Below are 16,167 nucleotides of genomic sequence, written 5' to 3'. Positions count from 1 at the left end.
TATTTGGTTACTATAGAGATAGGAGTTACTACATGTGATGGGGTTGCCTTGGAGACACGGCCACCCATGTAGTCCAGGATCTGTGGAACAGGCAGTAGCTTATGATGGTGTTGCCATGGAGATAATGGGGGTGGAGTGGGGTGAGGTGTGGATGCCTTGGGGGCTCCAGGCCTGCCCAGTCCTTCCGCCACCCCTGCCACACCCCCTCAGGTGCCTGGAGGACTGTGGCCATGGCGTGTGCAGTGGCCCCCCAGACTTCACCTGCGTGTGTGACCTGGGCTGGACGTCGGACCTGCCCCCTCCCACGCCTGCCCCAGGACCCCCCGCCCCCCGCTGTTCCCGGGACTGTGGCTGCAACTTCCACAGCCACTGCCACAAGCAGGGGCCTGGCTTCTGCGATGAGTGCCAAGGTGAGCAGCCCTCATCCTGAGCTCCTCGGGACTGGCCTCAAGGGAGCCTCCTTGGGGCTTCTGTTTTCTTTTGTCTGTGTGGGGTTCGGCATCCCCTCACCCAGCTCTGAGTCCCTCTGTCCCATTGCCTGCTCCTTACCCCAGACAGGTTTTGGTGCCACCCACCTCTCTGGCAGGCCTCAGCACTCCCTCTTGGGATTTGCAGTTGCTCCCCAGTCGGGGTTCCAGTTACCCTCCTTTGAGCCAGGTGGGGTTGGGGAGGGTCGGGCTCCTTCTCACCCTTGCCCTGACCCCTGCATCCTGGCTGCTGGGGCCTCCACAGACTGGACCTGGGGGGAACACTGCGAACGGTGCCGGCCGGGCAGCTTTGGTAACGCCACAGGCTCAGGAGGCTGCCGGCCCTGCCAGTGCAACGGGCATGGGGACCCACGCCGAGGCCACTGCGACAACCTCAGCGGGCTCTGCTTCTGCCAGGACCACACTGAGGGCGCCCACTGCCAGCTCTGCTCCCCTGGCTACTATGGGGACCCCCGGTGAGCCAGGGGCCAGCCAGGCAGGGCAGGGTGGGGTTAGGGACGTGGTGGGATAGGGCAGGACTGGTCTGACGCTGGCTCTCCTCCATCTCCCCAGGGCTGGTGGCTCCTGCTTCCGGGAGTGTGGGGGTCGTGCCCTCCTCACCAACGTGTCCTCCGTGGCACTGGGCTCACGCCGGGTTGGGGGGCTACTGCCTCCAGGTGGTGGGGCAGCGAGAGCTGGGCCAGGCCTGTCCTATTGTGTGTGGGTTGTCTCAGCCACCGAGGTGCTACAGCCCTGTGCCCCTGGGACCCTCTGTCCCCCACTTACCCTCACCTTCTCCCCCGACAGCAGCACCCCCTGCACGGTGAGCACCAAGGGCACTGATTACAGGCCCACGTCTCCCCCACCCAGTCTGAATCTTCAGATGGACCCTGGCCCCCATGTCCCTGTTTTTTCATCCGTCAAACTCCCAACTCTATTCCTCCGACCCCTACCCATTTGTTCCTAAGCCCACAGACCCTCCCATTTCCCAGATTGCCTCCTATTTCCTGGACTCCAGTTTCCCATTCCCCAGTCCAGGTATGGTAAATATTGGTACCTTGTGTGCCAACTCTGATTGATTGGTAGTGGCTGTCAGGATCTGTGTATTGAGAAAGAGGCTCCCTGCAAGAGTGCCTGATTGATTAACCATGTCTGTTATGAACACAGGAGTGGGAATGGTGGCCTCCATGCCACAGTTTGACAGTCTGCCTGGGTGGTTCAAGCAGCCTTTTCCCCAGTCTCAGATTGCCCTCTCTTCTTGAGCTGCACCTCCTCCCAGACCCCAAGCATTCCTCTTTCTCATCCTCATCATCCCCTGATCCTACTCTACACCTCTCCAGCTGAGCTATGTCCTGGCCTTTGATGGATTCCCACGCTTCCTGGACACTGGTGTCGTCCAGTCGGACCGTAGCCTCATTGCTGCCTTCTGCGGCCAGCGGCGGGACAGGCCCCTCACTGTGCAGGCCCTGTCTGGTATGGGGACTGGGGGAAGTGGGACCTCTGTCCTGGGCTGTCCTTTGTCCCTGTACCTTGCTACCTGAGGTGGGCTCAAAACCCAGCCTGACTCTGCCAGCTGACTTGCTGGGAGACTTGCTGGCAGTCCCTTGCCACCACTGGGTCTCAGTTTCTTCAGCTGAGAGGCAAATAGGATTGTACTGGCTGGGTTGTGTCTCTGGGAAGAAGGTCCACGTGGGACATGTTTTAGGGACACACAGAATGTAGCTGGTGCGAGGGCCCCTGAGCATCTATCTCCTCAGCCCGCTGGTTCTCAACCAGGAGTGACTTTGCCCCTTGGGTCATTTGGCTGTGTCTGGAGACATTCTGATTGTCGTGATTGGGGCTGCTACTGGCATCCCATGGGTGGAGGCGAGAGATGCTACTCTGCACCCTGCAGTGCACAGGCTATAGCCCCCACAACCAAGAATTACCAGGCCCCGTTACCTCAGCTGTGCTTAGCTGATGGAGATGCACTAGAAATAATTTGTTACCCATGGCAGTTAAAGGGCCTAGGTTTGGAAATGCTTCTCTTCATATTGTAAGTCAGAGTGGCTCCAAGGCTGTGAGAGAGAGGGCAGAGTTGTAGTTGGCCTGACGGCGATTGCACACAAGCCCAGACCCTTCACAGTGAGCAACTAGAGCTGAGGGGCCCTCGATTTCATTTCACTCAGCAAATGTTTACCTGCAGTAAGCTGGGCCTGAGCTAAATTCTGTGCGTGTAGCAGTGAACAAGGGACACAGGCGCTGCCTTCACGGACTCACAGCAGAGGTGGGAAGTGACGAAGACCAGGGAACAAATTGTAGTCAGAATAGTGACACTTTTGGTAAGGGACAGGAGGAAATGGAAAGGAGTGGGGAGCCTGGCTTGTCTGGGGAGCTGGGGAGGGAGTCTTTGCAGAAGGGGGATTTCACGGTGTGGGCAAGGGGCAACTAGTTCAGGTGGAGGAATAGCAGATGCCCAGGCTCTGAGAACAGGAAGCGGGTCGGTGGTGCTGGAGCGAAGAGGGCCGGGAGAGTGGGAGGTGATGAGGTCAGAGGGCCTGCAGGCCACCCCTCTCTCTTTTTTTTAATAAATTTATTTATTTTTATTTTTATTTTTATTTATTTTTGGCTGCGTTGGGTCTTTGTTGCTGCACGCGGGCTTTCCCTAGTTGCGGCGAGCGGGGGCTACTCTTCGTGGCGGTGCGCGGGCTTGCCATTGCGGTGGCTTCTCTTGTTGTGGAGCCCGGGCTCTAGGCGCGTGGGCTTCAGTAGTTGTGGCGTGCGGGCTCCGTAGTTGTGGCTCGTGGCTCTAGAGCACAGGCTCAGTAGTTGTGGCACACGGGCTTATTTGCTCCATGGCATGTGGGATCTTCCCGGACCAGGGCTCGAACCCGTGTCCCCTGCATTGGCAGGTGGGTCCTTAACCACTGTGCCACCGGGGAAGCCCCACCCCCCCCTCTCTTTTTAAATATCACTTTACTGAGGCCTTGTGACAAGCCTCTGGACTCTCTCCAACAGGGCTGCTGGTGCTGCACTGGGAGGCCAACGGCTCCTCGTCCTGGGGCTTCAATGCGTCCGTGGGCTCTGCCCGCTGTGGGTCAGGGGGCCCCGGGAGTTGCCCTGTCCCCCAGGAGTGTGTGCCCCAGGACGGGGCCGCAGATGCTGGACTCTGCCGATGTCCCCAGGGCTGGGCTGGCCCACACTGCCGCATGGCTCTGTGTCCTGAGAACTGTAATGCCCACAACGGGGCAGGGACCTGTAACCAGGTACAGGTGAAAGAGGGCAAGCTGGGCGGGACAGGGAGCCGGGTGGGGGTAGTCGGGCTCCTCCCCAGCTTCCTTCTGCTGTCCCCAGAGCCTGGGCGTGTGCATCTGTGCTGAGGGCTTCGGGGGCCCTGACTGTGCCACAAAGCTGGACGGTGGGCAGCTGGTCTGGGAGACCCTCATGGACAGCCGCCTCTCAGCCGTGAGTTGTGGACGCCACTCTCCGGGGAGGTGCCGTGCAGCCCGTCTCCTGGATTGTCTCCCCGTTCCACTCCTGAGACGACCCTGTAGACCCTAGCCCCAGCCTGACACTCTGTAATGACCTTACCTGAGCCCTCATATCCGCACTCCACCCACAGGACACCGCTAGCCGCTTCCTGCACCGCCTGGGGCACACTATGGTGGAGGGACCTGAGGCCACCTTGTGGATGTTTGGGGGCCTGGGTCTGCCCCAGGGGCTGCTGGGAAACCTGTACAGGTGAGGACTGCCCTGGGGAGGTGGGATACCTGAATGAGAAAAGGTTACCTCAGGGGACACTGAGATGTCTCTCACATAAGAGTCCCCTCGGGGTGGGGGTGGGGGGTGGTGCAGAAAAACCGCTACAGGTGAAGGATACCCCAAAGGATGCTGGGACACTTGTCGCAGGAGGCTGATCTCAGGGACTGGGATACTTATTTGGGTGGTGCTACCCCAGGGGATGGTAAGGTGATTGTCATAGGAGGGTCACCTTAGGGGTTTTGGGATACCTGCCAAGTGTGGGGGTGATCCCAGGGGATGCTGGGATACCAGTGTGTAGGGGGGGTCACCCAAGGGGATGCTGGTATGACTGTATAGTGAGGCTGCTTTTTTGCATCTTGGCCCCAGGTACTCAGTGAGCGAACGGCGGTGGACCCAGATGTTGGCAGGAGCTGAGGATGGGGGCCCAGGCCCCTCACCCCGCTCCTTCCATGCAGCTGCCTATGTGCCTGCTGGCCGTGGTGCCATGTACCTGTTGGGGGGGCTCACGGCTGGGGGCGTCGCCCAGGATTTCTGGGTCCTCAACCTCACCACTCTGCAGTGGCGGCAGGAGAAGGTGAGCATCTCTCCCCTCCCCTAGTCCCCACAACCAGGCTCTAGCAAAGATGACCAAAGCAGCTCCTGCCAGCTTTGCCCCCGGAGGAAGAGGCTTCCTCCCGGGGCTCCAGCACAAGTCCCAGCATTGAATTTCATTGGCCACTCTGGGTCACATTTAATTCCTGAGTCAATCCCTAGCCAAGGGGACGTGAGGCTCTGGTCTGCAGGCTGGGGCACAGCCCGCTGTGGAGCCGGTACAGTCAGCCCCATGCAGCCAGAGTGAGAGCAGAGGAGCAAGGGCTTCCCAAAGGATCCCCAGGCTACTCCGACCTGAAGAAGTGACACTGAGCAGGCAGAAACAGCAAGAGGTCTGCTGCTCACCTGCCGGGACCATGGCTGGCGGGAAGGCCTGGGGTCTGACCAGCCCCAGGCAGCTCACTACCTCCTTAGTGGTTCAAGGGGAGTTCGGGGAACTCTGAGCCTTGCTTCTACCCACAAAATGACCCCTGACCTCTGCCCCCCCACCCCCGTGACCTCCACCCTTCATCCCCGAGGCCCCGCAGACCGTGGAGCTGCCAGCAGTTGCTGGTCACACCCTTACTGCCCGCCGAGGCCTGTCTCTGCTCCTGGTGGGTGGTTACTCCCCTGAAAATGGCTTCAACCAGCAGCTGCTTGAGTACCAGCTGGCGACTGGCACCTGGGTGTCTGGAGCCCAGAGCGGGACACCTCCCACAGGTGGGCCTGGAGACGGGGCATGGCGGGGAGGGGGCGCTGCGCTTTTGACTCCCAGCCGTCCTCTTTGTCCACTCCTGTAGTCTGTGGTCACTGACCCCCCTACCTGTTGTCTCCCTGTCTACCCCCATCACCCACCCACATTCTCAGGATACCGCCTTTTGAGAAGTTCAGTTTCTCTATATACCCCTCCCAGACTTCATGAGAAGCTGCCCACCTCCTGCCCAGTAGCAGTGGGTCACTTTTTCCCTCTTCTAGGTCCTAGATCAGTGCCCCTCAGGTATCTTCCTTTCTCTGTCTCTCCTTCTACATTCTTTGATCACCGTCCGCAAGGTCATTCTGGTCACCCTGTCTCCCTCTCTTCCCTTTCCCAGAGTCTCTTTAATGGTTGTCCTTTAGAACCGAAGGGAGAGGGAGGGGTTGAGAAAGGCTTCCAGGTCTCTGGCCTCAGGGCCTGGTAGGGTGGTGGTGTGGTCATGAGAGGGGGAGCCCAGGAAGATGGGGAGCGTTCCTGATCACGAGCCCTTCCCCCAGCCTCTGTGCTCACTCATCCTCCGCCCCCAGGTCTCTATGGTCATTCCGCTGTGTATCACGAGGCCACTGACTCGCTCTACGTGTTTGGGGGCTTCCGCTTCCACGTGGAGCTGGCGGCCCCATCCCCTGAGCTCTACTCCCTGCACTGTCCTGACCGCACCTGGAGCCTGCTGGCCCCTTCTCAGGGGGCAAAGGTCAGGAAAGAAGGTCCAGAGAGATGAGTGTAGGGGGCAGGAGGGAGGGGCCCCCCTTTCCCAGTGCCCCAGGGACTGGCTCAACCTTGGATTCCTACTCTGCCTCCTTTCCAGTACCCCAAGTCTCCCCTTCTTCCCTCTGTGACTTGGAGGTAAGAATCCTAGACCAGGAGGTCAGAGGCCTGGGTTCTGCCCCAGCTCTGCCACACTCTGGGCGTGGCCGTGACAGGTCCCTCCCCTTCCTGGCCTCTCCAGCTGTGAAACGGGACACTGAGGCTCCTTGTGCTTCTGCCTTCAAGGCCAAAGGAGACAGTGTGTGGGAGAGCATGAAACCCCGGGTATGCTGATTAGAGACAATTGCATTTGCCATCCACAAACATATTCCCAAGCCCTTCTTGGGGCTGGACCGCAAGGGAGATGGAAGTAAGAGCCCCAGCAGGATACACCCCGGCCCAGCTGGCGAGGTCACACAGGAAATGTGGGGCTCATCTCAAGCATCTGAGGCTGGGTTCCTGAGGAACTGCATGGGGTTTGGGGGTTCTGGGAGTTCAGGGAAAGGAGATGGCTGTGGAGACGGCTCTGAGGAGTGAGGGAGGCTTCCCGGAAGGAAGGAGGTGAGATTTGAGGAAGGTTAGGATTGGGTGGGCTGGAAGGGGCTGGGGCGTGGGGAGGTTCGGAGTGGCGGGTGAGCTGAGAGGGAGCACGAAGAGTGGACGACTGTGGGCTCTGACAGCCCGTCCTGCCGTGTGTCTCCCCATCAGCCCCGCCCCCGACTTTTCCACGCCTCAGCCTTGCTAGGGGACACCATGGTGGTCCTCGGGGGGCGCTCGGACCCTGACGAGTTCAGCAGCGATGTTCTGCTCTACCAGGTCAACTGCAACACCTGGCTCCTGCCCGACCTCATCCGTAAGTCCACCACTCTCCCTGGGAGGCCCCGGGACGACCAGGGGGAGCCCTGGCCCTGTCCTGCGACTCTCACTCATTAGGGGTCATTTGGGCCCCTTCAGGCCCACAAGCGAAGCTCCTGTCCTCTCCACGTTATCTAAGCACCCACGGAGACACCCTCCTTCTTTTTTCTTAGAAAATTTTTAATTCTGTTTATGAAGTAATGATAGTCATTGTAGATAATTTGTAAACTAGGAAGGAAAAAATCCCCCATAATCCCATTCTCTGGAGACAACGACTGTCATATGTGAGGGTGCTTCCTTCCAGTTCATAGGCTGGAAAGGGATTGTACCTTGCAGTTTTATTTCATTTGACAGTCATTGTAAGTGACTGACTGTGTGTGTGTGTCTCTGCGCCTGTCTCCTTTGCTTTTTGTTTCTCTCTGACCCTCTGTCTCCTACTCTCTTTTGCTCTTAATCTATTTTTTCCACTATTCTGTGGCTCTTTTTTTTTTTTTTTGAGGATTTAAAAAAATTTAGGTGAAATTCACATAACAAAATTAGTCATCGTAAAACGAACAATTCAGCGACATTTAGAACCTTCACAGTGTGGTTCAACCACCACCTTGGTCTTGTTCCACAACATTTTTTTTTTTTGGCCGTGCCACGCGGCATGTAGGATCTTAGTTCCCCGACCAGGGATGGAACCCACGCCCCCGGCAGTGGAAGCGCGGAGTCTTAACCACTGGTCCGCCAGGGAAGTCCCCGGGTTCCACAACATTTGTCTCTGTTCTTATTCCACTCTTTTCTGTTTGTGTGTCTCTCTCCCTCTCTTGTCTTGCTGTCTGTGTCTGATGCTCTTGTCCTATTTGGCCTTATCTACCTTCTCTCTGTCTTTCGTTGTCTGTCTCTGCTCTCCTTAGACTGTCTGTCCTCTCAGCATCCCTGTCTGACTGGTACCTTTGTGTGAATCTCTTCCTCGAGTCTCCTGCTCTCTCTCTCTGAACTTTCTGTCTCTCCCCAGGCCCAGCCTCTGTGGGACCGCCAATGGAGGAGTCTGTGGCCCACGCTGTGGCGGCGGTAGGGGGTCGCCTGTATATCTCAGGAGGCTTTGGGGGAGTGGCCCTGGGCCGCCTGCTGGCCCTGACCCTGCCCCTTGACCCCTGCCACCTGCTGCCCTCGCCCGAAGCTTGTAACCAGTCTGGGGCCTGTACCTGGTGCCATGGGGCCTGCCTGTCCGGGGACCAGGCCCGTAGGTAACCATGGAGACTGACAGCACGTGGGTGGGGGGGTGGTACTGGTGCCCTCCAAAGTGGGTTCTGTGCCAGGCCAGGCCTGTGGGGGAGGCCTCAGCAGGGTATGGTCTGGTTAGGAGACCAGCTCACATGGGAAAATGGGCAGCTTATCACAGGCAGGGGCAGGCTCGGGGACCTCACCGAGTGGGGAGCCCTGTTTGTGGGCCGGGGTTAGCTGAGTCTGAACTGGGCCCTAAATGACCCAGTCAAGTTTAGACCATGAGGGTTCAGAGGTGGGGCTGTATCTGGTGTATTTTAGAAACCATCTGAGTTGGGGAAGAACGAGATTGGAAAGGTGGGTGGGTCAGCTCAGACAGGGCTTCCAGTGCCTGTGGCCGAACTGGGCTCCGTCCAGCCCCAGAGGCTCCTCGTCTGGAGTCTGGGAATCCAAGCACATCAGGAGGCTGAAGGCGCTGTCCTAGGTTTAGCACAAACTAACTTGACTGCGCAGTTATCCTGCACTGGTATGAGGCTACTAACGGGCTTTGTTTTGTCCCATTGTATGTGTCACCATGTTTACTACAGAATATTAAAGGGTGTGATTTTTAAGGTGCTCCCCCAGACTCTGCTAGGGGTATTATGTCACAGCGGGTGCACCCACTGCTTTTCTAAAACCTGGAAAGTTCTGAAACAGGTGTGCCTTCAAGGATTTTGAGTAAGGGATTATGGCCCTCCACTGTGAGTGATGGGGAGCCCCAGAAGGTTTAAGCAGGAGAGGGCAGGGGCAGGCTTGTGAAGGAGGGGGTGGGGAGGGGAGGCTGCAGGTGGAGGCCTGGAAGGGGGAGGCTTGAACTGGGCGGGGGGCTGCAGGGGTGGAGGAGGAGGGGATGGTCAGAGAAGAATTCAGGAGGCAGAGGCCTCGATGGCTGGAGGGCCAGGAGGACATGGGGTGTCGTCCAGTGTCTCTGGCCTGGGTGATAGGTGGACGTGGGACCATCACCAGGTGAGGTGGGGAGGAGCAGCTTTGGGAGACCTGTGCTGAGAGCAGTTTGGGATGCATATGTGGGGCCTGCAGGACGGTGTCCACGAGGCACCAGGAAGAGGCGAGGGTGAGGAGGAAGGGTGGGGCCTGGCTGAATGTGATGAGCCAGACCTCATGTCCCCCCAGGCTGGGCTGCGGTGGTCCCGCCTGCTCTCCAATGCCCCACTCCCCCGAGGAATGTCGACGTCTGCGGACCTGCAGTGAGTGCCTGGCCCGCCATCCCCGGACCCTGCAGCCTGGAGATGGAGAGGTGAACGATGGGGGTGGGGGTGGGGAAGGGGCCATGGCTCAGACACCACTGAGCTCTTCAGCTGGGATTGGGTGGTGGCAAGAGCTGAGGCTGGAGGGATGCTGGGGGCCCTGACGACCCCGCTGGGCCCGTATCCCCCCGCCAGGCGTCTGCCCCCCGCTGTAAGTGGTGTACCAACTGCCCTGAGGGTGCCTGCATCGGGCGCAATGGGTCCTGCACCTCGGAGAATGACTGTCGCATCAACCAGCGCGAGGTCTTCTGGGCTGGGAACTGCTCGGAGGCCGTGTGTGGGGCGGCCGACTGCGAGCAGTGCACGAGGGAGGGCAAGTGCATGTGGACGCGGCAGTTCAAGAGGACGGGTGAGCGCTGAGGCCTGCTCCCTGAGAGGAGAGTCTGGGGGCCTGGATTCCTGCTCCAAGGACGCAGGGGGCTCAGGGGCCGGGTTTGAGGGAGGAGCTGGGCTCGGGGCCCGGACCTGCTTCTAGTCCGTGTGCCCCCAACCCCAGGGGAGACCCGCCGCATCCTCTCGGTGCAGCCCACCTACGACTGGACGTGCTTCAGCCACTCTCTGCTGAACGTGTCCCCGATGCCGGTGGAATCATCGCCCCCGCTGCCCTGCCCCACGCCCTGTCGCCTCCTGCCCAACTGCACCTCCTGCCTGGACTCCAAGGGTGCAGACGGGGGCTGGCAGCACTGTGTCTGGAGTAGCAGCCTCCAACAGGTACTGACTGCCCCCAGCGGGCCGCGCTGGCCCTCCTCCCTGCTGCGCACTGACCGTTCTCCAGCCCCGCCGCCGCTGTCCTACGTCCGCCTCCATTTCCCTGGGGCTGGTCCCACCATCACACTCTCTCTTTCCCCCCACTTTCTGTTCCCTCTCCCCTTCCAACATCTCTTTCTTCCCTCTCCGCCTCGCTCTTGTTGTTGTTGTGTTTTTGGCCACGTCCCACGGCCTGGGGGATCGTAGTTCCCTGACCAGAGATCGAACCTGCGCCCCCAGTGGAAGCGTGGAGCCTTAACCACTGGATCACCAGGGAAGTCCCTCTCCTTGCCTTGTGAGTCTCCCCGTCATGTCCCAGCGCCCCCTTCCTGGACCCCTCAGCCCTGGTGTCTCTCCAACTCTCCATTAAGCTCTCCTCGCCCCATCCTTCCCATGACCCAGTACCATCTCCCTTCTCCCTCCCTCCCATCTCCCTTCTCCCTCCCGCACCTTTCCACTCTCCTCCTCCATCTCTTTCTCTCTCTACTTTTAGAAGTTTTGGTTGTAAGAAACAGAAACCCGCTGGAGCTGGTGTTTTTCTAAGGAACCGGGGGTACTTGATGTTGCCTGAAGGTGGGAAGTACCGTTGCTTCATCCTTCTCGGGCCGCCTGGTCTCTGATCTCAGCTGTTTTCTGCGCGTCTCCATCCTCTGGTTTCTCTTGGCTTCATCATCAACACACACCGCCTCAACTGGCAGACCTTGACCCTCAGTCTATGTGAATTTCTTTTTTTAAAAAAATATTTATTTATTTATTTATTTATTTATTTATTTACTTGGCTGCGTTGGGTCTTAGTTGCGGCCTGCGGGCTCTTTGTTGCGGCACGCAGGCTTCTCTGTAGTTGCGGCACACGGGCTCAGTAATTGCGGCACGCAGGCTTAGTTGCCCCACGGCATGTGGGACCTTAGTTCCCCGACCAAGGGTCGAACCCGCGTCCCCTGCATTGGAAGGCGGATTCTTAACCACTGTGCCACCAGGGGAGTCTCTATGTGACTTTCTGATTCCAGAGACCACAGTCATCTCTGTGTTCTTCTGTTAGTTCACATTCTCGGGGAAGACTTCAGCTCAGCTCACGAGTTAGATGTCCAGCCGTGGTCCAGTGAGATGTGGCCAGGGAAGGGAAGGAGCACTGCTTCTGACACGGCCATTCAGACCCACCCCTCATCCATGGCTGTGGTCTAGAGATGATTCTTGAACACGGGCATGGTCTGGGGAGGTACAGTCCACCCCTTGGCTGCCCAGTGCGTGCTGTCTCATAAAGTCCATCCAGAGATGCCTCTGGGAGGAATTCCCTGGTGGTCCAGTGGTTAGGACTCCGCGCTTTCCCTGCCGAGGACCCGGGTTCAATCCCTGGTCGGGGAACTAAGATCCCACAAGCTGTGCGGCACGGCCGAAAAGCAAAACAAAACAAAAAAGACAAAGACGCCTCTGCCTGGCATGATTTAGCTGTCCCAGTGGCAGACACAGGCAGTCAACCCCAACCCCACCCCTTGTCCCCAGCAGGAGATAAGAAAGCTTCAGCTACCGCTGTCATATCCAGAAACAGTGTCACTGGGCCAGAGTTGTGAGTCTGTCTACTCCTCATTCATCTTTATTGTGCAAGACTGTGCAAGACCCAGCTGAGGTGTGATTACTCACCAGCTCACAACCCAAGAGCCTACACGAGTCTCTGGTAAAATAGGAGCGCTATCAACAGACCCTGTCTGGGGTGTTTTCCAACACCAACAACCAATTCTCCAGTTCTCTGGACGCCAACTATGTGTTCAACGATTCAGTTAATTTCTGACACTATCTACCTGAAATCAGAGTCAGATCCCACAGGTTAAAGTGCTCAGTTCCACAAGACTGCCCCCACTTCAGATGCCAGTCACAAATCCAGGCTAACTGGCTGTAACTTGGGGGTTCCTACCACCCCCCTCTGCAGGTTTGGTAATTTGCTAGAATGGCTCACAGAACTCAGAGAAACATTTACTTACTAACACTGGTTTATTATAAAGGATACAACTCAGGAAGAGCCAAATAGAAGAGATGAATAGGGCAAAGCGTGCAGAGTTTCCATGCCTTCTCTGGACATGCCACCCTCCCAGAAGACGCATTCATCAACCTGGAAGCTCTCTGAATCTCACTGTTGTTGTTGTTCTTTTTTTTTTTTTGGCCGTGCCGCGCGGCTTACGGGATCTTAGTTCCCGGACCAGGGATTGAAGCCCAGTCCACAGCAGTGAAAGCAGAGTCCTAACCACCGGCCCGCCAGGGAAGTCCCCTGAATCTCATTGTTCAAGTGTTTTTGTAGAGCTCAATCTCTCCCCTGACCCCGGGTGAGTGGGTGGGGCTCTAATCACTTGGTTTTTCTGCTGACTCCCCTAAGTCACCCCGTTAGCATAAACTCAGGTGTAAAAGGGGTTGCTCATGAAACAGCAAAAGACATCCTCAGCGCTCAGGAACCCCTTTGTGTTTTAGTAGCTCAGTACCAGGAACCGGGGACAAAGGCCAGATACATTTTTGTATCATACCACACCGTCCCATAGGAAGGTCGTCCAAATTAGATGGGAGAATGTATGTAGAGCGTGGAGCCCGGCCTGCTATTCAGTAAAAACTCAGTAACGTCCCCACGTTCGGCCCACTGGGAGGATTCCCAGCCTCCGCTGTCTGGGACACACCAAGAGGGTCAGTGCAGCGGCTGGGAGTGGGGGGTGCTCCCCGTGGGGCTCTCAGGGTGGCTGCAAGGGCAGAGGTCCCCTGCGGGGTGGCACCTCTAACAAGCAGAAGCCTCTCGTCCTCAAGCCTGGGGTCCTTCCGGTGATACACGTCCTCCCTAAATATTGTTGAGATTTCCATTGTTTGTCTTTATCGGGATCCCAGGGACTGGGACCAGACACCAGAGAGCCTGCAGGCAGCTCAGGAGGTGTGAGGCGGGAGGGAGTGGTGGGGCGGCCGAATGGGGAGCGCGGAGCTGATGCTGCATGGGAGTGTCAGAGGGCTGCTGCCAGATCTTCCGATTTCTGGGAAAATCAGTTAAAACTGTTGGCTCAGGTGTGTTAAAAACACAGCTCAGTCGTAACAGGTGCGCAGACCAGACCTGTTGTGATTCGGCTCAAGGGCAGCCTTATTTTAAGTCAGGCATTGTTCTTCTGAATGCCTTTGGCCTCAGAGCCTGGGGCAGACAACAAGGTGCTCTCTTCCCCGCCTGGCTGGCTGGCTGGCTGGCTGGCTGGCTGGCTGGCTGGCTGGCTGGCTGGCTGGCGGCTTCCCTCCTTCCCTTTGTCCTTTTCCCAAATTCTTCATTGAGCACCTTCCTTGTGCCGGGCACTTTGCTAGGCTGTGGGCATATGTCAGCAGACGAGCTAGGATCCTGCATCTCTTCCAGGAACACAGGAAATGCAGTTTATGGTATTGGGCAGAATCACATTTGGCCACTCGGGGCGGGGGGGGGTGGGTCCCAGCAGAAAGTGCTGAGCAGACTGGAGCCTTGGGCTTCTCTTGGCCCCCTTCCAGATTGCCCCGCTGTTTGCCAAGGGGTGCACTAAATTCAGATCTGGAAGCCTAACCTGGAGGAGAATTTGGCTCTGGCAGTTCAGCCAGGCTCGGCTCATCACCGGCGTAACCCGTAGGGACTCAGAGCTCCGGCCACAGCTGTCGGGGTTTTCTATTTCAGGACTGCATGGTAGCTTTGTTTCTTCCTAAGTGCTTCCAGACAGCCAGCCTAGACTAATCTCTTTCCTCTTATACTTTACTTAAGGCCCAAGCCGTAAATAAAATGCCCTCATACACTGAGGTAAGTTAGGAGCGTGAACCTCGTTGAGCACCGTGTCTGGGTCCCAGGACACGATAAGTGATGGTGTGTGTGAGCTGCTGTGCAGCCCCTGACCACGGACTCCTCAGCTTCCCAGCCCAGGGCGGGAGGATCCTGTTGCCCCAGCAGCTGGGTCCATGTTCTTTCTAAGAGGCTGTGGCTGGCACCCCCGCTCCTGATGGCTTGTTTCCTTTTCCACCTGGGATCATTGCCTTTCTTTGATTGTAAGAAACAGCTGCATCCCAAGCCAGGTGGGTAAAGGGGCTCATTATACCGACACAGTGGTGCCTCTTGTAACCCAGGTGGAGAGTGCAGCCAGGCCCTACCAGGGACTGGAGATGGAGCCCGGAAAGCTGCCTGTCCGCCTGTCTTTGGGGTGTGTGATTCTCATCTCTGCTTCCTTCTGTCTCTGCTCTTTTCTTGCCTCTCTCTGCTCTCTTCATTTGCTGTCATTTGTTCATCCAAATGGCCCAGCCAGCCCTAGTCTACACAATCTAGTTTCAAGGATGTCCCTAGCCTGACTTCTGGTCTGAACTTGCAGTTACAAATGCCAAGGAGGGAGAATGTGATGACCCCAGCTGATGTCCATTTTGGTCCACCCGGTTGTGGCCAGCAGGGGTGAGATCTCTGAGAAGAGGGTGCAATCCAGGAAGGTACCCAGGAGGTGTTTGTTTGATCTTCTTTCTCTGCCATTTCCCCTCCCCTGTAGTGTCTGAGCCCCTCCTACCTGCCCCTGCGATGTATGGCCGGAGGCTGCGGACGGCTGCTCCGAGGACCCGAGAGCTGCTCCCTGGGCTGTGCTCAGGCAACCCAGTGCGCCCTGTGCCTGCGGCGGCCCCACTGCGGCTGGTGTGCCTGGGGGGGCCAGGATGGGGGCGGCCGCTGCCTGGAGGGTGGACTCAGCGGCCCCCGCGATGGTGAGACGGGTTTGCGGATGGGGTGAGTGGGGCTGGCCCCTGTCTGCGTTCTGACGTGGGGCTTGGTGCAGGGAACGTGGAGGGGCGCTGGGGGCCCTCACAGGTGGCGCTCAGGGGAAGGGGGAGCAGGGGCCCGGGTGGCTAGGCGGGTGGTTCGGAGGCCTCCACAGTGAAGCCCTGTATCCTCGTGCCAGGGCTGACATGTGGGCGACCTGGGGCCTCCTGGGCCTTCCTGTCCTGCCCCCCTGAGGACGAGTGTGCAAACGGGCACCACGACTGCAACGAAACACAGAACTGCCATGACCGGCCCCACGGTTACGAGTGCAGCTGCAAGACGGGCTACACCATGGACAAGTGAGGCTACAGGCCAGACGGGGGGGCTTGGGTGGGGTTGAGGGGAGCGGGGCCAGGCAGACCGTGGGGTGGGAGAGTCTGTGGGGAGCGGTAAAGGACGGGGCATGGATCAAAGTGGGACGCAAGAAAACATAGTTCAAGGTGTGGAGGAGGGTGTGAGGGCGGGGGCTGGGTCATGGAGGGCAAGGTTGGTCAGTTAGTTTGACAGGGTACCCTGGGGAGGGGGTCGTCGCCCCTGGAGGAGGCGCTGGGCTGGACCCGGGGCAGGGGAGTGATGCAGCAGACCAGGAGGTGGACTAGTTGTGAAGAGGGTGGGCTGGCCGGTGGTGGCCTCAGAGGCGTGGTGAGAACCCTGCGGACGGCTGGGTGTGCCTTTGGGAGGGAGCAGCCCGCTGCCCTGCGCTGACTCCTGCCCCACCCCTGCAGCGTGACGGGGCTGTGCCGCCCCGTGTGCGCCCAGGGCTGCGTGAACGGCTCGTGCGTGGAGCCCGACCACTGCCGCTGCCACTTCGGCTTTGTCGGCCACAACTGCTCCACGGAGTGTCGCTGCAACCGCCACAGCGAGTGCGCCGGCGTGGGGGCCCGCGACCACTGCCTGCTCTGCCACAATCACACCAAGGTGTCCGTCCGGGACCTCAGGCCCTCACCCCGGGCCTCTGTGCCTTCAGCCGACACTCAGGCATCTTGAGCCTCCTTCCAAGCCCCAGTGAGCTAG

General features: G+C 58.4%; 1 protein-coding gene across 4 annotated transcripts in view; it reads left to right on the top strand.

Moving 5' to 3' along the window:
• MEGF8 (multiple EGF like domains 8) overlaps window positions 1-16,167 on the top strand; it is a 41,419-nt gene that overhangs the window by 20,174 nt on the left and 5,078 nt on the right. For 3 of the 4 annotated variants that reach the window (XM_068527207.1, XM_068527205.1, XM_068527208.1), the window contains 18 exons: window positions 211-410; window positions 733-943; window positions 1,041-1,290; window positions 1,808-1,940; window positions 3,465-3,712; window positions 3,801-3,911; window positions 4,069-4,187; window positions 4,575-4,782; window positions 5,318-5,498; window positions 6,060-6,223; window positions 6,985-7,129; window positions 8,132-8,363; window positions 9,511-9,634; window positions 9,780-9,993; window positions 10,141-10,355; window positions 14,891-15,098; window positions 15,293-15,452; window positions 15,879-16,071. In XM_068527207.1, the coding sequence (XP_068383308.1) occupies window positions 211-410; window positions 733-943; window positions 1,041-1,290; window positions 1,808-1,940; window positions 3,465-3,712; window positions 3,801-3,911; window positions 4,069-4,187; window positions 4,575-4,782; window positions 5,318-5,498; window positions 6,060-6,223; window positions 6,985-7,129; window positions 8,132-8,363; window positions 9,511-9,634; window positions 9,780-9,993; window positions 10,141-10,355; window positions 14,891-15,098; window positions 15,293-15,452; window positions 15,879-16,071 (3,316 nt within the window). The remainder of the gene's footprint in view (window positions 1-210; window positions 411-732; window positions 944-1,040; window positions 1,291-1,807; window positions 1,941-3,464; window positions 3,713-3,800; window positions 3,912-4,068; window positions 4,188-4,574; window positions 4,783-5,317; window positions 5,499-6,059; window positions 6,224-6,984; window positions 7,130-8,131; window positions 8,364-9,510; window positions 9,635-9,779; window positions 9,994-10,140; window positions 10,356-14,890; window positions 15,099-15,292; window positions 15,453-15,878; window positions 16,072-16,167) is intronic. The other variant, XM_068527206.1, reaches the window with a different exon arrangement.

Source organism: Eschrichtius robustus, chromosome 19 (genome assembly GCF_028021215.1).
Source record: "Eschrichtius robustus isolate mEscRob2 chromosome 19, mEscRob2.pri, whole genome shotgun sequence".
In the NCBI taxonomy this organism is placed as follows: domain Eukaryota; kingdom Metazoa; phylum Chordata; class Mammalia; order Artiodactyla; family Eschrichtiidae; genus Eschrichtius; species Eschrichtius robustus.
This window is presented reverse-complemented; position numbering and strand designations above follow the sequence as displayed.